Consider the following 21049-nt stretch of genomic DNA (forward strand, 5'->3'; position numbering starts at 1 on the left):
TACATCTTCAAACACAACTATGGCCATTCAGCCAGGGTATCATGGAAGAAAACCACCATGCTCCACCACAGCAAATTCAAGAAAGAGAGACTTTTCTTAGAAGCAGCAGCAGCTCTCAAAAACCAACCAAATCTCAATAAATACGGTTGCATTAAGCTTCCGAAGATTTGGGAAACACTCATCACCAGAGTTCCCACCTTACATTCCAGGCCACCTACTACTGCCCTTAGAGGGCACTCTACCTAGATAGGACTTTAGTGTCACCCACGTGGTTGGGCTTAGTATTGTTTGTTATTTGTGTATATGTTACATTAATTGTTTTTGTAATCCCCGTAGATGTCCTAGTGACTACGACGAAATATAGGAAGTATTAAATTCTATTTTGATTTTTTTTGAGTGTTGTAAAAAATCCATTAAGCCTCCAACATGAAGAACACATGTAATTACGAAACATGACCTATTGACCTCATAGCCTTTAGATGCTTATACTGCCAGTCTGCTTGTTTTGAAGGATGAAAAACCATGAATTCTAACCAATCCAAATTTTATTTTACTTTGCACTTTTTGCATTCTCAGGGGCTCACATTGATGAGTATGGGCATGGCAAACTGGAGATACTCTAGCTAGACCTGAACTTACTTCCTACAATGTACACTTAGTATATATTTGTAGATTAGTCTTTTACTCTTCTTTCCTCTACTCTCTCTCTCTCTCTTACTTCTTACCCCCCCCCCCCAAATGCTATTAGAGCAGTTTGAGGGTGAGGGAGTGACTCTTTCCTCTCAAACTGTAGTTTCTACTATCTACTAAAAAAAAAGGCAAGCCTAGTTGCCTTAAGGTAGCAGCCCCCCCCCCCACTAGGATACCTATCATCATGCTGGTAACTTGACATAGAGAAACACATGTTACTTTCAAGTCTCAATGAAATCCAAACCAGACAGAAAACATTGGAAAAGACCGCAAACTGGAAAAGGTTAAGAAATTCTGGAAAAAGAAAAAATGTGGTGAAATATGCTACATGGAACATTAGAAGAATACATAAAGAAGGAGAGAGAAAATTTTAAATGAAGAAAATGTAGAAATTGCAGTTCTTACAGAAACGAAAAAGAAACTTAAAGGAACACAAGAAACAACTAATTATCATATCATATGTAGTGGAGCGGACAAACAAATATGTACAAAAAGCTGGTGTAATGATTTGGATCCATAAATCAATTAAACTTAAAAGTCTACATAAATGTCTCCTGCAAGTTATCTAGTTTTGACCATTAATTCCAGATTTTCAAGCTTCTTTTCTATAATCCAATTACTATTTCCACTTTACTAATCCAAATACCTATTTTGACCAAAAAATGAAACAATCTTTACTGGTGTGAGGGCCTTCATTTCCCCACTTAGCAGTTCAAGATAAAAATTCCACATACATTCAGTCAAAAATTTCAACTTCTCATTCATCCTAGGTCAAAAAAAGTGTAAGAAAATCATCTACAAATCCAAAGCAGACTTCATTAAAGCCAAATGCAAAAAAGTTGCATTCTGCTCAAATGGCAGCCAAGCTTTCTGGTCCCTTGCTAAGGATATTAGCCATAATTTGTCCTCCTTGTTATCACAGCCTGCTATTACCATAGTGACATCACCCAAAGATAAGGAAGATCTCATGGCAATCAGTCATATACTCAACTCTTGTATAAATGATCAATGCAAATTTCCTCACACTATACCATCACCTGTTTACAACATGCTTACTCTGATCTTTTGCCAGAGGAATAAAAAAAAAAGCCTCTCTTACCACTGAAGGGATTCTAGATGGAATTCTTCCAATTGTTCTAAAAGTTTGTGCTACATAATTTAAGACCCATCCTGTATTGCCTATAACATTTGTCACATTTCCTAAAAAAAAAAAGGAGATAAAAGTCAGCCAGGAATCTATTGTCCAACTGTTCTCACCTTGGAGTTTGGAGAAACTCATGTGGTAACTCTTGATATTTCCAAGGCACATGCTCAAGTTTGGCATGCAAGCCATCTTGCAAAACTACTACTTATTCATCTCCCATCTTTCTCTTTAACTGTTCAATGAGCAGCATGACAGATTTCATTATCAAAACTGGGATAACTCAGGCTTCTGTGTTCTTGCCCACATTTAAAACATTTCAGAGATGAACGGTAGCCTGAAATACACAAATACCATTGAAGAAAAAATGAAAGAGTTTGAAAACAAGAACCAAATCTTGGAAATTTAATGGCAAACCACCCTGAAGAAAACATTGATTGATTCAGCTAGGGAGGCATATATTAAGGTTGTCTGTAAGGATAGAAAAATCAGAATTCCTAGTGAACTCAGGAAGTAAGCATATCAAAACTTCCTGGCAAGTAAGTCAGCTTATGGTCTTAGAGAATACAAAGAAAAATGCAAGAAATGAAGCACTGTGCAAAACTAGCTAAACAAAAGTCATGGGAAGACTTTGGTAAGAACACAGAAATAAATAAGTTTGCAGGTGAAGTATCTTCACAACTAGGATACTCGTATACAGAGACTGATGACTTCACATCAATTGCCTTAGTATCACATAATACACAGCGGATATCCTTTCAGATGTGTATAGTGAAAAAACTTTCTACATGACTGCAGAATATTTTCTTCTTCTTCTTCCTCATTTCAGAAAGCTATTGCAGATGGCCTGTTTCTGAGCCCAGTATGCCACTGTTCTGCTTCTCTAACCCTTCGATTTGCAATTCATCATCTTCGTGAGTATTCTTTCATAGAATGTTTTCTTATATCTCTTTTTTCACTCTGGTGCTACCCACGTAATATATCTTGCTATCATGAATAACATGAGACAAAAAACCCCCCTGAAGATTTGTTCTTTCTCTCTGAGAAACTGGAAACTAAAACAAATCTAATACAAAAATACAAAATGTTGGTCAAAATTTAGTGTGAATGAAAAAAAGATGACTTTGATGAGATTAAAAAAATGTGCTAAGTGTACATTGTATTTAATATCTCTTCTATGGCATGACATCATTGGAATTTGGTGCTTCACTCCTAAGTACATGCTAGTAATGAATAGGCAGTATCAAATTTCATTTGTTTGAACTAGAAAAAAAAAATTATCATGTGTCTCAGAAAATCAGTCAAGAGGATCTGACCAATTTTTTTTCTTCTAATAATTTCAAAAACAGTAATGCAGACCACTGTTAATATTAAGATCTGATCAACCAAAATGGCAAGAAGCCAATTTGTTGCTATTGGATTAGTAATTGAAAAATGAAGAAATTTTTTAAATACTATAAATTATTCTAATTTTGCAGAAATGAACGTATTTTACAAAGTATTCTATTATTGAACAGACAAGATGTCCTATATTTATCTATCCTGGCAATCAAAACTCACTTGTAAAACTTGCTTGCGAATTGATTCAATCAGGTTTTTATCATATAAAGACTTCAAAAGCAAAAATGTATTTCCTCCACCTTGAAAAAAACAAAGTAAAGAATATTAATAAAATAAAAGTTTTGGTCATAACAATATAAAAATGAAAACCTACTAGTTTTGCCTCAATACTTGTGGCTTCTTCTTCTGGGTTGGACAAATAAAAAATACAATAAAAGGCTAATATGAACCATAACATTACTAAAATACATATAAACATGCAGGAACTGTTACAATATACCGTACATGTCAGCATATAAGACGACTCTCAAATACTACAGAAAACTCCTCGAAATCATGGGTCGTCTTATACAGCGAGTATGAAAAGGGAAGCTTAATTTCTTGGATGAACATTTAGGTAGTTACAATACATTGTTATATAAGAAAACAGGCAATGTTTATAAAGAAATCAGATTCATTCTTTGTTACATAAATTTATTTAAAATATTACAATAGATGTAAGTCTTAAAAAACAAATAATAATTCTTAACCTCAATTTTCATGTTGTGAAGAGATGGCATCAATGGCAATATCATATTAAAAATGAGGATGTTAGGAAAGAACTTGACATTGTCAGCATCCAGGAATGCGTTAGCAGAGCTAATCTCAGGTGGCATGGTCACTTAAATAGAATGGGAGAGAAAAGATTAGCAAAACAAGTGTTCTCTGCCAGGTTGGCAGGAAAACTACCCAGAGGAAGACCAAGATATAGGTGGATTGATACGGTACAAAGTGCCTTAGACGATAGAAATATAAGATCTGATAATGTTGGAGTCTTGACAAGTAACAGACTGATTTGGAGGAAAATTGTAGATAGGAAGTTAGTAATGATGTAATTTTTTCATGTAGTACTATCATATCCTGTACACCCCTTGAGGGTACATGGCAGGAATTTGATGATGATGATGATGAATTTTATTAATTTTCTTCATCATCTGTTGAAAATAGTTCTTCAGATTCATTGTTTAAATGATCGTCATATGGATCCCAGTTTGAATCCGGTGAATTGATTTTGTTTTCATCGTCATCAGTGTCCCACAACAGATCGTCTTCTCTACCATCCATAAGATTAGAGATAACACACTTTTTAAATGATTTTATTACAGTCTCTACTTTATTCCATGCTTTGATCATAAAATTGCACAACATATCAAGTGATGCAACGCCCATAGATCCACCATTTGTAAATGTTTTTCAAGTTAACATCCAATTATTCCACTCTTCTCGCATGTGATCTTTGTGTCTTCATATGCATCTAGCAGTTGCAATATAGAAGTTAAACCACCTGATATAACAGCAATTTTTGTGTTATTTTTTTCTAGAAGACTTTTAGTATTCTCAGTTAAATGACTACGAAACATATCCCATACTAATAAACTGCATTTCTTCATTATACTGCCTGGTCGCGTGTTCTACACATTATTTATCCATAATTTCACATCATTTTCGTCTATCCATCCTTTTTCATGAAAATGTACAAAAACATCTGAAGGAAATTTTATCTTAGGTTTAGTTTTACGTTTGAAGATGATCACTGGTTTTAACTTGGTTCCATCAGTCAAACATGGCAACACAACCGTAAACCTTGATGCAACCTATTTTTTATGACCTATACTTCAAACTAGCACACTCTTACTACCTTTAGACTCCACTGTTTTATTGCTTATCATATTAATGCTGATAGGAGTTTCATCCATATTTCCAATATATGACAATAGAAATTTATGTTCTTGTCTCAACTAAATAATAAATTTATGGAAACTGGTAAGTTTGTGGTCAAGATCTGCAGGTAGTATTTGAGCAATTTTCATTTTTGGTCATTGCCAGATTTTGTCTGTTCATAAAATGATTACATCATCCTGAAGTAGCTTAAAATTCTATACTTTCATCCAGATTCAATCTTGACCATTTTAGTGCATATGCTCTAATCATATTTCTTGTAACAAGATAACCATTCTGCCTTTGTTCGAATACCCATTCTGAAACGTGATTTTTCAGTTGTGGCCATTGGGTGATCCCCATTCTCATTGCCCATTTTTTCTTTTGCAATTTTTTAAAAAATATCTTCTTTCTTCCCCCATTCTCTTCCCATCTTCTCAGTTATGTCAAACTTTCTTGCAGCAGCAGCACAGTTATTAGTTTGCTTTGCCATTTCAATTATCCTTATTTTAAATCAAGCTTCATACTTTTTTTTGTTTTGTTGCTGGTTCCATGATTTTAAATGATAACAATTTTAATAATCCTAAAATTAAAAAAAAAAATGCAAAATTAATAATTAATTAAAACTGGGGCTAATCACTTTTAATTAGGGTAATTTGCATAAATACTAAATCTATGCTATGCAAAAAAATAACAGATATGTAGAGATATAAAAATAATGAATACAACAACAATACCTAACATTGCATTAATACAAGAAAGAAGAAACTGGGGAGTCATCTTATACAACCGACATAAACTTAAAACCTAAAAATAGCCTAAAATTTAGTCCTTGTCTTATATGCCAGTCATCCTATATGCCAACATATATATGGTTTGAAACAAAACCATGTGGAACATGGGAACTGGCACGTGTTAGCTATTGTTCAGTAATGTATGTAGATAGTTGGTTGAAAAGTTAAAGTGTGACATGTGGAAAGATCTAAAGAATGATTTCCAAATATCACATATGTTCCTTGGTTTCTACTGATTGTACCTTGTGAGTGGATGATCACCATAGTAGATTCTTTTATGTTGCAGGCAGTGAAGTTATCTTCTATGTAAGGTATGGAGCTCTTATTCCGTTCAGTGTTATGTGTGCCGGAAAAATGAAGCTAAGCCCGAGTTGTCTTCTCTGTTGTTACGGATGTCTCCAATGTTTTCTTTCTTTCTTATTTCCAAACTTCTAGATGTCTGCTCTATGTAAGAAAGGTCATAAGAACATGGAATATTATAAACTCCAGGATGTTTGCAGCAAGGGTTGTGGTCTTTAGGCAAACAAAGCAAGACTCATATGTTCAAAATGAGCTTTAAGGCCACTCTTATGTCATGAGATTTGAGGAGACTAGTGATCTTGAGTGAATGTAAGCACAACAGTAGTTTGCAGCACAACAGTAGTTTGAGAATAGACTGTAATTCTTCCTTCAGTTTTTCTTCATTTCTTGTGATAAAAAGCAGCCTTTTTTTTAAAAAAAAAAAACTATTTCTTAACTCTTCATAAATAAAGAGGTTTTTACATACAATTAAAAAAGCATTTTTTGTTGTTATCATTACTGTTGAATTCCCTAAGTAACAACACCTCAAGGAAGGTTCTCTCTCTCCTGTATTATTATTTATTACTATTCACTATGATTAAACTCATTCCAATATAGATAAAATCATCACCTCTCCCCCACCTCTTTTGTGCATGCAATATTCTAATCAACTACAATTCTTCTCAACTTGTCTTTACATGGTTCTATAAAAAATTCATCAAAAAAGTTAATCAAAAATTTTATCATATGGCAATTATTAAAATGACAATTCATTAAATAAACAATTCAAAGAACAAAAACTATTGAATAGAAAAAACAATTCAAAATAATTTTTGATGGATTTCTTTTATTATTTATCAAAAATAATTTTCTTGAGAAATAACATTATGAGGTTTTCATTACATTACCTAATATTACTTAAGATACAGGAAACATAAGCAGGTGTCAGTGAGACTTTCATAATTATTTTGTTGTATTTTAGAAAATTATTCTGTAATGTGTGTGCATACTTGTAGTTCGACCATACATGTGAGACCCCTCGAAAAATTAGCTTTTCTTTTATGAACATTCTACTTTTTAAAGTGGTAACTATTTTGCTTGTATAACAGTTGGAAACTTTAAAGTATAAAACACATGATTTTGTGTGTTAGTGATGAATTCATACATCGCCTTATTCCTTTCTCCCCTTCAACATGAATTGACTCTTCTTGGCACTGTGCCAGTTAAGGTCCTCTCAACTGTGAGCAGACTATACTGTGAAACACTGACAATCTTCTTTAATGTATGCACTTCACACATTCTTGCATTATTTTCTTATGACATATGGTCTAAATAAAACTGAAAGTAATTTTAATAGGTATTCTGACTATCAAACAATGAAATTTTGTAGTCAGAAATCCTTCAAGCCAGAGCAGAATTATTAATATCAGTCACTTTTTTTGAATATAAATAATAATGTTATCATTATTATTAAGTATTTTAAATCAAAATTTTAAGGATCCCCATGCTATGTAATGCTTCCTAGTCGAAATATGTTGCTGGTGAACTATTTGGATTGATTAGTATTTACCAATCTAAGCATTGATATTCTGATGTGATGGTTAAAAATATAAAACTCAAAAACATATCATAATCACTTGCAAAGAACTGCAAAACAAAAAAGTGCTGTTTTTTTTACAATACTGAGATGCCATTTGAATGTTCCATAAAAAACTAACAGAAGAAACTGTGAGATACATGATGTGGATCTTACTCTTTATGAGCAGTATTTGGACCATGAGAAGGAGAAACAAAAATCATGGAGGTTGTCCCATCTGGCACCCTTGTAGTGCTAAAGAACATGACTGAGAACTGGTGGGTGAAGGTTATTCTTTAGCAAAAGAGACTCATATGACACTGTGACCTGAGTTACCAAGAGGAGAACTGATATCCACAGTACTTGGATGGGTAGCTTGTTAGGAAAAGATCAAGTGTGTTGGCAAATTGGAGGGAATTGTCAGGTATTTTGCAAACACCTCAGCATCCCTGCCTACTTGATTGGTGAAACTGGAAAAGGGAAGCTAATTTGAGTTATGGACGTTGATGTCCCCAAGAAGGGTGATTGAACTATTAGGATGTTTCGACTGTAGAAAGTCGAGATTTACAGAGAGAGAGATAGCTGATGAGGTCAGAGTGGTTAATGGAGTTTGAAGAGTGATAGAGACAGCACATGAAAACAGCAGGTTGCTTTGGTAGAGAAACTCTGAGCCAAAGCAGATCAAACAGAGGGTGATTTGAGGTTTTTCAGTCTTTGGAATGGTATGTTGGTTCTGATGAACGCACAAGTACCATCCTTGGGATTGAAAGAACTGTGTAATGTGTAGTTTTGGCAGTTGAGATTGTCAGATGGAGTTCTGATAAGAACAATAATTCTGGTTTAGATGACTGTAGATGGTGGTGTACATTGTTTATATTGCTGCTTAAGATATGGATGTTGGTGAAGTGGATGAGGAAACTTATTCTTTTGATAAGAATTAATGTTGGTTTTTTATTTTTATGCTTCATTTTTGTTGTTGTTTTTTTAATGGTGTTTTTGGTTGGATTTTTTTAAACAATTTTTTGTGTTTAACTTACCTTATATTGGTGAAACTGGATACAATCCCTATACGTAAAAAGAACACAAAATACATATTAAATATAACAATTTTAGTGAAGCAGGCCTCTCAGATCATGCTGTCAACACCCTATGCCAAAGAAAAAGTACCTGCTCTTTACATCATACAAAAACCTGGTATGAGCGAAAATTTAAAGAAGCCTGCGAAATTCTAATTAACCACCCTATCTCAACAATAATAGTGGCATAAAAATTCCAAGAATTTGGATGGCACATATTCAGCCTACTTAGTTTCCAGCATACTTTAGGACTTTAAGCAATTTTCAGCTTTTATTGGAAACTATTCCATACCAGTTGGTTGGAATTTATGTTTACTTACATAATTTTATATATATATATATATAAACATGTTGCTCCCCAACCCAATTTAATTTTGTAACCAAATAGATAATAATAATAATAATAATAGGACTCTAGCTTTGATGTAGTCAAGGTTTTTTGTTTCCTCACCAGAGGTCAGGCCAATAATTGTTGTAACAGTTGGTCAGTAACTTTAGCAAACCATGTAGATTGAAGCGCAGCTTGTTTCTTTGAATATATGTTACTCCAGATGATGACCTTGATATGAAGGTCGAAACGTTGAGTGTTCATTTTGGTTTATATTAAACTAAAGTTCTGCTCTAACACGGTAGTTGTCTCCATAATTTTTCATAATGCATTCTGATCACCATGTAAGCATGAAGGAAAGGATTTTTTGTGTTGGAGAATTTTTGTGATCAGTAGTAAAGTCATATTTCTTTGGGCTGTGACCCATGATATGTGTGGAGGAAGAGATAAAATGGAAGTGGGGCATGCACTGAGAGGTAACAGATTTGCAATCATGCCACCTACACAGAGGAAACCCAGTCTCCTGTCCATAATTGACCTTGACAGTTCCCTCCCCCCATAGCCACTGTACTTGGTCTTCCTCCAGTCATGAACTGGCAAAATGAATGACTGCAGGATTTCATGTTGGCTGATTTGGAAGCCTCCAGATTCATCACTAATTGGTTTGGTCCCATGCACTAACCAGTAGCTGGCTGTGGAAATGTTTTACTGCTGTACCCTGAAATGGGAAAGGTCTAGCCCCCCCCCCCCCCCTTACAGTATGATTGGCATGTTATTGAGGGTATCATCACTCTCACTGAATGTGGGAAGAGAAGGATGGACAAAAACTGCAACCCTTGCTCTAGTGAGCAACATAGCTGCAACTGCTTCAGGTCTCTAATAAGATAGTGTTATTTGTGTAGGTAGTTTTCGGTATTGAGACCACATAGTAATATAAAGAGTTTATTATATTTATTTATATATATTTATATAATAAATATAAATATATATTTATTATATAATAAACAATTAAAAAAAGTAAAAAATCAAGGTAGTAGTGATGAAAGACATCTACCACCTAGAGGTCCAGTCAGCATTTAGTAGTCCTAATGCAGCCCAGGGATTAAACCAGAAACAAATATGATGGTACAACATAATGAAATTTCATGCATGCTGGGGCACCACCTGGTTAAAAAAAGCCCCCCCCCCTCTGTTTTCATTAAGGAAGTAGGGCAAATAGTGAAAGTCAGCTACTGGAACAAACTCAACATTAGAACTGAAGACAGACACCATCAGCATAAACAAGTATGAAGGGAAAAGAAGTTGAATTGACAGAACAATTTGAGAAATACCACATGGACATAACTGGTGCTACTTAAATGAATAGGAATAAACAGGTGATGATCATGCCTAAATAATCAATATAGGATGTCATATTCAGGTAACAGTGATCAAGGAAATGAAGGAGTAGTGATAGTATTTAAGACCAAACACAAATATGAACTTCTTGACTGCCAGGCAATTTCAATTAGAGTTATGTGAGCAAATTTCAAAATGGGAAACTGGACAATGAAACTTATTTGTGCATATGATCCTGCAAAAGGTTCTAAGGAAGGAGTGGAAGAATTTTTCAAGTCATTAGAGAAGGCATCTGACATAAAGAAAATGGAAAAGCTGGTGATCCAAACCAGTGCTTCCCAAGCTGTGGGCTGCGGCCCCCTTTGGAGCCAGTAGTTTTGTTGTAGTAAAATAATGAAAACAAATTTAAAATGTTTTAAGACTAAGTGCGCCATGCATATGCAAGATGCTAAAAATGTAATATTTGCATTTGATTTTTGCGATATTTGCTATGTATGTTTTGTATTGAATATAAATACAATAAATATTATAATAATATATGTCTGTATTACGATTTTTTTTTCAATGGGGCCGTGAAATATTTTAATTTTTTCAAGAGGGCCTTTACATCCATAAGTTTGGGAAGCACTGATCTAAACAATAGGATAGGAAATGAATAACAGGCATACAGAATTGTTTTGGGAAAATTTGGAAATAAGGGCAAAGCTAATATTGATAGTAAGTCCTGCTGAATTTCTGTTCAGGACAAGGACATACATTGCCGGTCTCTGGTTGGCCAAGTGGTTAGCATATCTACTATCCACCCAAAAGGCTGCTGGTTTGAATCCTGCCACAGGCATGGATGTTTGTGATTGTCTGTGAAAATACTAGTGGTGGTGGTGGGCAGCAGATGATGTTGGTAGTTGCGGTAGTTGGTGGATTGAGTAGTGGAGATGGAGAGTTGTAGAGCAGGTGCCCTTCCTCGATGAGTCTTTGGACTCCTTGAAGGTGTCACATCATAATAATAATTCACACTGGTTCAGGATACAATAGTATAGATGAAATTTGAAACTGAATGAAACTAAAGATATTTTGGATATCTGGAGTAATTTTGAAAGAATGTTAAATGAAACAAACAAAGCAGTGATAAAAGAGTAGTAGAAATACTCAAGAGGACAGCAATCAGGAATAGATCAGTACTTGAGGTCGAAAAAACTATCAAAAGCCTGATATGTATGAAGGCAGCCGGAGTAGCTGATATTAGACCAGAAACACTCATGCTCAAATATGGAAACATCCAAGTTTTACAGAAGCTAATCTACATAATTCAGAAAGTCTGGTTAGAAAATCAAATCCCATAAGATTTGTGTAGAGCTCTCATAGTTTTCATCTATAAAAATGGAAATAAAGCTAAAAGTTAAATTGCTTTTGAACACAAAAGTGTTCAAAAGCAATTTAAGTTATGGATCTGAGAGTTGAGTTAGAAATAAAACATGCGATCAATGGAAACCATAGACATAAAAGTTCTTAGAAAGATTAGGGGAGTGAACAGATGGCATCGAGGGTAGAAATCAAGTAAAAAGATGGTATGGCTACTTTAACAGAATTGAAGAGTTAAGGTTTTTTGTTTCCTCACCAGAGGTCAGGCCAATAATTGTTGTAACAGTTGGTCAGTAACTTTAGCAAACCATGTAGATTGTAGTGCAGCTAGCAAAACTAGTAGGAAATGAATCCAGAGGAAGACCAAGATCTAGGTGGACAGATAGTCAGAAGACAGAAAATATAAGATCAGACAATGTTGTAGTACTGATTGGTGATGACTAATCTGTAGGAAGATTGTTGACAGACAATAGTAATAACATGAACTTAATCATGTAATACTGTCATAGTATCTTGTTGATCCTTGAGGGTACATATCAGGAAACTGATGATAATATTGACTGTATAGTGAGGATCAACTGTATTTGACTGTACAAGTATGTTATAGTGAGAGTCAACTACACACCAGCCACTGAATTAGAGAAACTTTATGCAGATATACTTAAACATCATTTAAGCAGCGTATATGCAAAATACTTGGTCATGTGCATTATCATGTGTTCTAGGCAACAATTATGGCTGGCCGGAGTTCGATATAAGTGATTATTGTGGGTGCCTGTTTCTGGTTTCTGAAAAGCTGAGCTATCTGGGATGTTTAATCATCGGAAAAATAATCCACATTGCTTGTCTAAGAGACATAATTGTGGTCCTATGAGAGTATGTCAGGAACCTGATCACCATCATCTGAGAAGGCTTGTACAAACAAACAGAACTTCCTGTGTGCAACAACTGATCGAAGTATTTAATGCAGTCTGTTCCTGTTCCATATTTCACCAAACTATGCACAGAGAATTGAAGAGGATCAGTATTGGCAGTCACAAGTCTATAATAAAATAAAAGTTTCTAATTCAGTGTCCAATATGTATACTATTGTATATTACAATGTTTTTAATATTATAAATGAAAATATTATCAAGATTATTATGAATCAATGAGTTTCTTGTATATTAAACCAAATGCAAGAACTCCACAAAGTACAATTTAGAAAAGTTATAAGTTTTTTAAGTTTTTTTTGCTTAGAAAAAAACTTTCTAGAACTATCTCTAGTTTAGAGTATTTTAATAGTATGGCGATAAACTATTTTCTGACTTGTAGATGGAAAATATGACTTCTGCATAGACAAAGCTCTCCATGGTTTTAGTTCCTGCCTACGAGACCTGAATAAAGGTCAAAACATCTAGCAATATCCATCCAAAATGAAGTGGGTTTTGCGTTATGGGATACTAATATAATATGATGTGAAATCATCTGATTACATATAAAAATAGCCTAATCATGAAGATATTTCATATGCAAACTTTGTATGTTGACACTTAGGGCTAACTTTATTGTACCTCAAGGGCTCACTTTAGTGAGTATTGGAGTGAACCAAAAGTACCTAATGCTTGACTATGCTGCTTTACTTTATGTAATATACATCTGTTATATTATCTGAAGACCGATCCCTACAATTATTTCTATCTTTCTTCCTTTTCTTTTTGCTTTCTCCCCACTCCAATGCTATTAAGATATTTGAGGGCTAAGGGTGAATCTTTCCTTATTTTACTATTTTTTCATCTCATGTAGTGGGAATGTGGCTTCTCTCCTAGATTTACCTTACCTAGTAGGCTAAAGTCCCAATCCACCTATTCAGTGTGTGAGAATTAGGAATGAACCCCCCCCCCCCCAATATTTGTAATCACATGGATCACGTAATACATAAAGACCGTAGAGTCCATGGCCATAATGTAATTACCAAATAAGACATTTCTATTTTTTTTAAAGTTTAGATATTGAATCCCATATTGTTTCTTAGCCAAATAAGAAACCCAAAGAGTTTCATGCCGAATATAGAAACTATATAAAGTTCGGCGATTCCAAGCGTAAGCAAATACCTGGATAGTGGCACCTGATCCATTTGGTAGTGCAAACTGAGGCAACTCATAGAAAGAGTGGAGCAAGCTCTGATCACTATTCTTGGTATTTACCCATAATGTGAACTTAGCTCCTAGGAGCTGTATTACTGTTCAACATTATGAGAGAAGGTCACTACCCAGACTGGTTTCAACCTTTATTGAGGTCTCATCAGTGAGTAGGTAGACCCTAGTTAATACCAAGTTTGTAGCAAACAGAACTTACATCCCTTCTATGAGAATTGCCAAGAAGGTGTCCTAATAAATTACTTATTATATGAAGAGCCAAAGGCTTCAATTCGGCGACATGAACTTATTTAAGTTTAGGGATATTGCATCCCATATTGTTTCTTAGCCGAATAAGAAACTCAAAGAGTTTCATGCCGAATATAGAAACTATATAAAGTTCGGCGATTCCAAGCATAAGCAAATACCTGGATAGTGGCACCTGATCCATTTGGTAGTGCAAACTGAGGCAACTCATATACATACTCCTCAGTTTACTCATTGCCTCAGTTTGCACTACCAAATGGATCAGGTGCCACTATCCAAGTATTTGCTTATGCTTGGAATCGCCGAACTTTATATAGTTTCTATATTCGGCATGAAACTCTTTGAGTTTCTTATTCGGTTAAGAAACAATATGGGATGCAATATCCCTAAACTTAAATAAGTTCATGTTGCCGAATTGAAGCCTTTGGCTCTTCATATAATAAGTAAAAAGACATTTCTATTTCATCAGAAAGATGAACTTGAGTTAAACCTTCCTAGGAGGTCTGTATCAGATAAGAAAGTAGATGAGATTATAAAAAAATAAATAATAAAAAAATAGAAGAATATTCCTAGGCACTTACGTTCATAACTTAATAACAGTATTACAACACCAAATGAACTAAATTATGAAGAGATGTTTATAACTGGCTTATATTTCACTGAATTTCAAACCAGCATCTTCAGAGCACACTACATGTTACAGTTAGCATACAACAATAGTAAGTGAAACAATTCAAACTGTAATGGACAAAAGATCTAAAGTCCTAATTTGGCACCCTCTAATGTTGTAAAAAAGAAGTATTACAGATATGTAGGAGTTGATCTTAAGATAACAGTTTCCCAAATTTTTTGGCAAATGAATGCAACCATACTTGTTGCATTCATTTGAGAATGCTTCACAGTCATGGCTGACTCTAAAAATAATCTTTCTGACATAATGATTTAGCAAATTGGTTTTCTTTCACCTAATCCTGTGTGAAGGGGGTGTCAAAAGAGTGGTCTGCCAGTCCAGACTTGCTATAATGGTAGCAAATGTATTTTTTATGTTCCTGAAGGCAGATGTTAACAGATCTTCCTGTATGTCCATAGTAAGGTCAAGTCACAGTCACGTGGAACTTTATATACTTCAGGATATTCTAGGATATGGAGTTTCTCCTTAGGAGATTGGATCAGAGTTGTTAATTTAACACGTGGTTTGAATGTGGTGCAAAGGTTATATTTTATTAGTAATTTGGATATCTTTCCTAATCTATTTCAGACATAGGAATTAGGAATAGTGGTGTTTTGTTCTTGTGTGTTGGAAGAGTGAGAAGTAAGAGGACCGTGTAGTATTTTATCTATTTTGTAGGAGGTGCAGCCATTGGCCAGGAAAGCATAATGGAGATATTTAAGTTGGTGGAAAGAGCTGCATCATTAGAACAAATAGTCCTAGTTCTGTATATGTCAGTGTTTTTAGAATACCATACTTTTTGGCTGGATGATGTTTGTTTATGTAGATATCTTCCTCTCTCTGTTTTTATGTGTGTGTGTGTTGGCTTTCTATAAATGGAAAAGACAGTGAACCATCTAAAAGCTGGGTTCCAACTAATAAGGCAAGAAAAGACAAACAATTATTAGATTATTTTTCTACAGTGAAGTGAAATTTTGGGTGTTGGCTGTTTAGGTAGGTGACAAAAGAATCCAAATTGTCTTGTCCATGGGGGGCCAAATGGTATTTTGTTTTTAAAGTGTTCCATGTAAAAGTTAGCTAAAAGAGGAAGTCCATAGCAGTATCATTAGTTTGTTTGCAGATTTATCCTTGCCATTTAAAGTAACCTGCATGCACAATAAATAAGAATAATTCAAAAATATTAGGGAGAGACATTAGACTTTATTAAATGAAAAAGTGTTTATTAGTGGTACATTAGTAAATGTCCAACCGACTGTGAGAAGAAAACTGACAGAGTTTGAGACATTGCGATAGGGTGCCATGTTGCAGGCCTATTTGTTCAGCAAATTGTTGACAAACTGGGTCATCCCAGGTCACAATCAGTGATACCATACTGAGATGGAAGCGCAGAGTCAACCAAGTGCTACCCACATTGGATGACCCACCATACTCACCAAATGTGACTGCAGGGTGCTATGAAGGATAATATGTAAAAACTGCCATTCATCAGCCAACATATTGAATGCAAAGTTCTGGGCATCAACTGGAACATGAATCTGCACAAAAACATTCAGAACCAAGGCTCGCAACATGGGTTTCCATGGTAGGACTGCAAGTCTCACATTACCCACATAATTTCAATATATTAATATTTCAATATTAATATATTGAAAAATTATAACATGCAGCACTATCTTCAGTAGTGCAAAAGAGCATGTACAGTGGAAGCTTAGAAAGCCATGTCATGGAGCGAGAAATCACACTACACCCTTTACCAAGCAGATGGACAGGTGTGGATGTGAGATGGTATGGTCCTGTTTTTTCTGGTTTGGCCTTGGACCTCTGTTTGTGGTGCCACGAATACTGAACTCCAAAAGGTATATGAACATTCTGGACAATGTAAAAGACCCAGAGGTTCACCTCTGAGCAGCTCAGAGGTGAACTTCCCACTGAAGAGACCTCAATAAAGGTCGAAACTGGTTTGGGTAGTGACCCAAATGGTAAAGGTGGTAAATCATGGTAAAGGTGGTATGATTTCACATCACTTGCCTAGTCCTGAAAATACTTCAGGTGCAAACAAAGTTTGTTTACACTTGGATAAAGGATTAAACCAAGTATATAATTTCTTGGTATTTTTAATGTATGCTTCAATATCACACAACTACAGAAAAATATGATAAAATAGTGGGAGGAGGAGAGAGCTATTTCTCAGTACAAAAGAATAATAATAATAAAAAATAGCATATGGTATAATTCTGAAAAGAATTTCATGTCATTCCAAAATTTAGATATTAAAGATACAGCCAAGCTTATTTAAATGGAATGGAACTGCTCTTATTTATTGAAGGAAGGCTATGTATTAATAGGTCATTACAATATATAACTTAAAAATTAAATACGTTACTACAGAATATAAATTACCACAATGAACCATTTATTAATTTGAATTTTGTATATTAGAAAAAAGTTAGAGCTGAAGCCATCTGCTGTGAGTGGAGTCCTACAAGAGTAAATATATAGTGGGTTGTTATTATAGACCTAGTGGATCAGTAACCAGTGACGAAGAAATGTTACTAAATAAACGATGGGTGGATAGGATTAATTATAATGGAGACTTCAATCATTAGAAACATTGACTGAATAGCAGTGATATCTCATGAGAAGAATGATACTCAATTTATTGAGCTGTTGCAAGACAACTTCCTCAAGAAGCATGTGACAGAAGGAACTCCCAGTCAAAGAGTGTCTGATCTCATTATAGTGTCAGAAGGGGTTTCAGTTCAAGACATAACTATTCTGTCCCTTGGTTAGTGACAGTGATCATGTGGTACTCACTTAGGAAGTGACTAAGTTTATGAATGTTCTATTCAGAAAAGATTACATGCAGGAAATCATGACCAATTGAGGGTTCTATGCTTTGGTATTAGCTGTTGGATGGGAAGGATATTGACAGCACATGGGAAGCATTTTAAAAAAATGCTTAAATGATGCAATATCAAAATGTTCTTAGAGTTCCAAGAATAAATAGGGTAGAAGTGAAATGGATATGTAATCTTATTAGCAAGAGATTCGTAAGAAAAAGATGATGTGGAAGGAATACTATGTGCATAAAGATGATGTCAGTTATGAAAATTATAAGGAGCAAGCCAGAAGAGTCACTACTGTTGCATAGAAGTCTGAATATGAAAAGAAACTGGTGAAAGCTAAAGATAGCTCAAAAGAATTTTATCATAATGCTGTTAAAAAAAGAAAGAATGAATATGACAGAATAACTCGACTGAATGCAGATGCAGAAGAGATTATCTAACTAATGAGTGCCCATTTTGCTAAAAGTTATCAAACTGGTGCATCCAACATCATGCTCAATACAACCTCTTCAGTGGATGAAGAAACTCAAGTGAACGAGGAGGAGGTACTAGAACTATTACACAAACTGGATAACAATTCTACAATAGGGACTAATGGGATATCAGCACAGATGCTAAAAGAGTGTTAAGTCAAACTGGCTACTCCTTTGACCAGGCTATATAATTTCAGTCTCAGAACAGAACCAGCAATTCAATAGGAGTAGAAAGAACATATGATAATCCCATTGCAAAAGGGTGGCACAAAGACTGATGCATTCAGCTACTGACCTATCAGTATCTGTGGAATGGTGGGGAAGATTTTGGAAAAAGTTGGTTAGGGATCACATTTAGAAATGGGTTGACAGAGAAGCTCTAATCTGCAATGAACACTGTGGGCTTATTAAGGGAGGATCATGTTTGAGCAACTTACTCATAATCTATAATAATGTTACCACATTGTGTTAGACAAGGGGAAATGGATACACCATGATACTTTGGGACTTTGCTAAGGCTTTTGAGAGAATACAGCACGGAAGACTGTTGCATAAATTGAAGAATATGCATTTGGATTATAAAATATTAGCATGGATAAGAAGATGACTGACTGATGGATATCAAAAAGTAGTATATGGGAAACATGAGTCTGCAAGATTTTAGATAACAGGTGGTGTACCACAATGATCAATCCTTGGTCCACTGTTATTCAATTGCCACATTAATGACTTTGGGAAGGATTTGACAGGTGACATATAGCAATTTGCTAATGATCAAAAGATAGCTAAGGTAATGAGGAATGTGGCTGATATGCAGTACTTGCAGGTACTTGAAGAGTGATTTTAATAGGCTGGAATTGTGGGCATGTGAAAATGGCTGTCAGTTCAATGTTAATAAATGTAAAGTCATGCGCTTTGGTGTGATGAAATATCTGATATCATATTATGTTGAAAGTTTTCCCACTTGGTTATACTATAAATTAAGGATGGCAAGAAATTATATTCTTGGTTTAATCCTAAGTTGAGGTGAAGTGAAGTGAAGTCATGCAAGTTGCACGACTGGGCAACTCATATATAGAGGCTAATAACTTCACATCACTTCATATCCCATAATGCAAAGCACATATCCTTACAGACACGTATAATGCTATGCATTATGGGAAGGGTCACTACCCAGACCTGTTTTGACCTTTAATGAATTCTCATCAGTGGGAGCCAGATCCAGAAGGTCTATCAGAAGGTATTTCAACATCTATCCCTAATCCGAAGTATTTTAGTAATAAGGTGTGACACCTTTTGGCTACTTGTATATGAAAATATGACTTCTGCATTACTTCAACCTTGGTAGCACTTCTGGGTGTGGCTCCCACCAATCAGACTTCAATAAAGGTCAAAACCGGTCTGGGTATTGACCATCTCCCTAATGCATAGCATTATACATGTCCATAAGGATATGTGCTTTGCATTATGGGATACTAAGGCAAGTGATGTGAAGTCATTAGCCTCACAAGTTCCCAGTCGTGAAGTTATTTCATGTACAACTTTGTTTGTTTACACTTGGATGAAGGATTAAACCAAGAATATAATTTCTTGGTGTCCTTAATTTATAATGTCATATTATGTTTGGGGGATTTTGCTTGAAGAAACTGATGAGGCTAGGGACTTTGGAGTTTTAGTAGACAGGAAGTTGAAGTTCAAGGCAATGCTGAAACAAACCCTGATGTGTAAAGATAAGACAATCATTTTGCCTCTTTACAAAGCCTTGATAAGACCTCACTAGGACTACTGTGTGCAGGTCTGGTCTCCTTGTTTCCATGGTGATTTCTAATACCAAGGAAAGTGTGTTAAAAATTAAATATTAGGATTGTGGAATAGTAATTATAAAGACAGACTGAGAATTTGTAGACTGTAGACATAGCTAACAGGAGAGAGAGAGGGTGATATGATTGAGACTTACAAACTTCTGAAGAGGTCATGAAGGATTTCAGCTGATGGAATTTTATGAAGGATGAGGGAAAGGATGAGGGGGCATCTTTGAAAGCTGAGAATGAATGTGGTCAAGAAAGGGGTGAGAGCTCATTTTTCTCTCATAGAATTATGCATGATTGGAATGGATTACCACTGGATATTATGCAAGCAGTGTGAAAGAATTCAAGAACAAGTATGACAGCTAGTGCAAGTGGTATGTTGCCTCTCTTGATGAGTCCCTGACTTCCTGAAGGTCTCTTAATAATAATAATAATTTATTTTATTTTCAAATAAAGAGTGATTTGCTGAATGAAACAATTGATGGTAGTAAGAATGACAAAAGCAATACAAATGTAGCAAAAGTTGGGTGTGGTGAATATTGTGCAAATGTGGTGAATGACACAGCAGGGTGTAGTAAGAGAAAAATGTGAAAGATGGTGGAATGATAAAGAAGATAGCACAAAGGATATGAACACAAGTCAGCATATTAGAAAAGAATTGATAAGGTTGAGGAATGAATTAAGGTGTGTGCAAAGACTGAGATAGAACAATTAGAGAAGAAACTGAAGAAAAAGTTGGAAGTGTTAGAAGTAAAGTGGCAGATGAGTTAGAGAGGAATGATTGCAGTGGAAAGTAGTGTAGTGATGTATGGGGATTCTATAGTGAAAGATGTGAAAATGGAGCCAGTTTCAAAAGTATGTCTGCAGGTAATGACAATAGGACGACTGAGGTTATAGAGCAGAGAGACAATGCAGAGAAACTGACTGTGCATAATGGAACAAATGACTTGTAAGGAAGTGTGAATGGGGTAGCACATGATTTGAGAGTGTTGCTAGAGACAATGAAGTGAAACAGTGTGAGTGGTTTCT

At 35.1% G+C, this 21049-nt stretch overlaps 1 protein-coding gene across 1 annotated transcript in view; it reads right to left on the reverse strand.

The window, feature by feature from the left end:
• The window catches only part of LOC150103957 (alpha-aspartyl dipeptidase), a 155411-nt gene that overhangs the window by 65693 nt on the left and 68669 nt on the right, over positions 1-21049 (reverse strand). Inside the window, exon 4 of the mRNA XM_090397202.1 lies at positions 3392-3471. Within this exon, the coding sequence (XP_090253328.1) occupies positions 3392-3471 (80 nt within the window). The remainder of the gene's footprint in view (positions 1-3391; positions 3472-21049) is intronic.

Source organism: Typopeltis vanoorti, chromosome 8, assembly GCF_054136105.1.
Source record: "Typopeltis vanoorti isolate ZY-2024b chromosome 8, IOZ_Tvanoo_1.0, whole genome shotgun sequence".
NCBI classification, from domain to species: domain Eukaryota; kingdom Metazoa; phylum Arthropoda; class Arachnida; order Uropygi; family Thelyphonidae; genus Typopeltis; species Typopeltis vanoorti.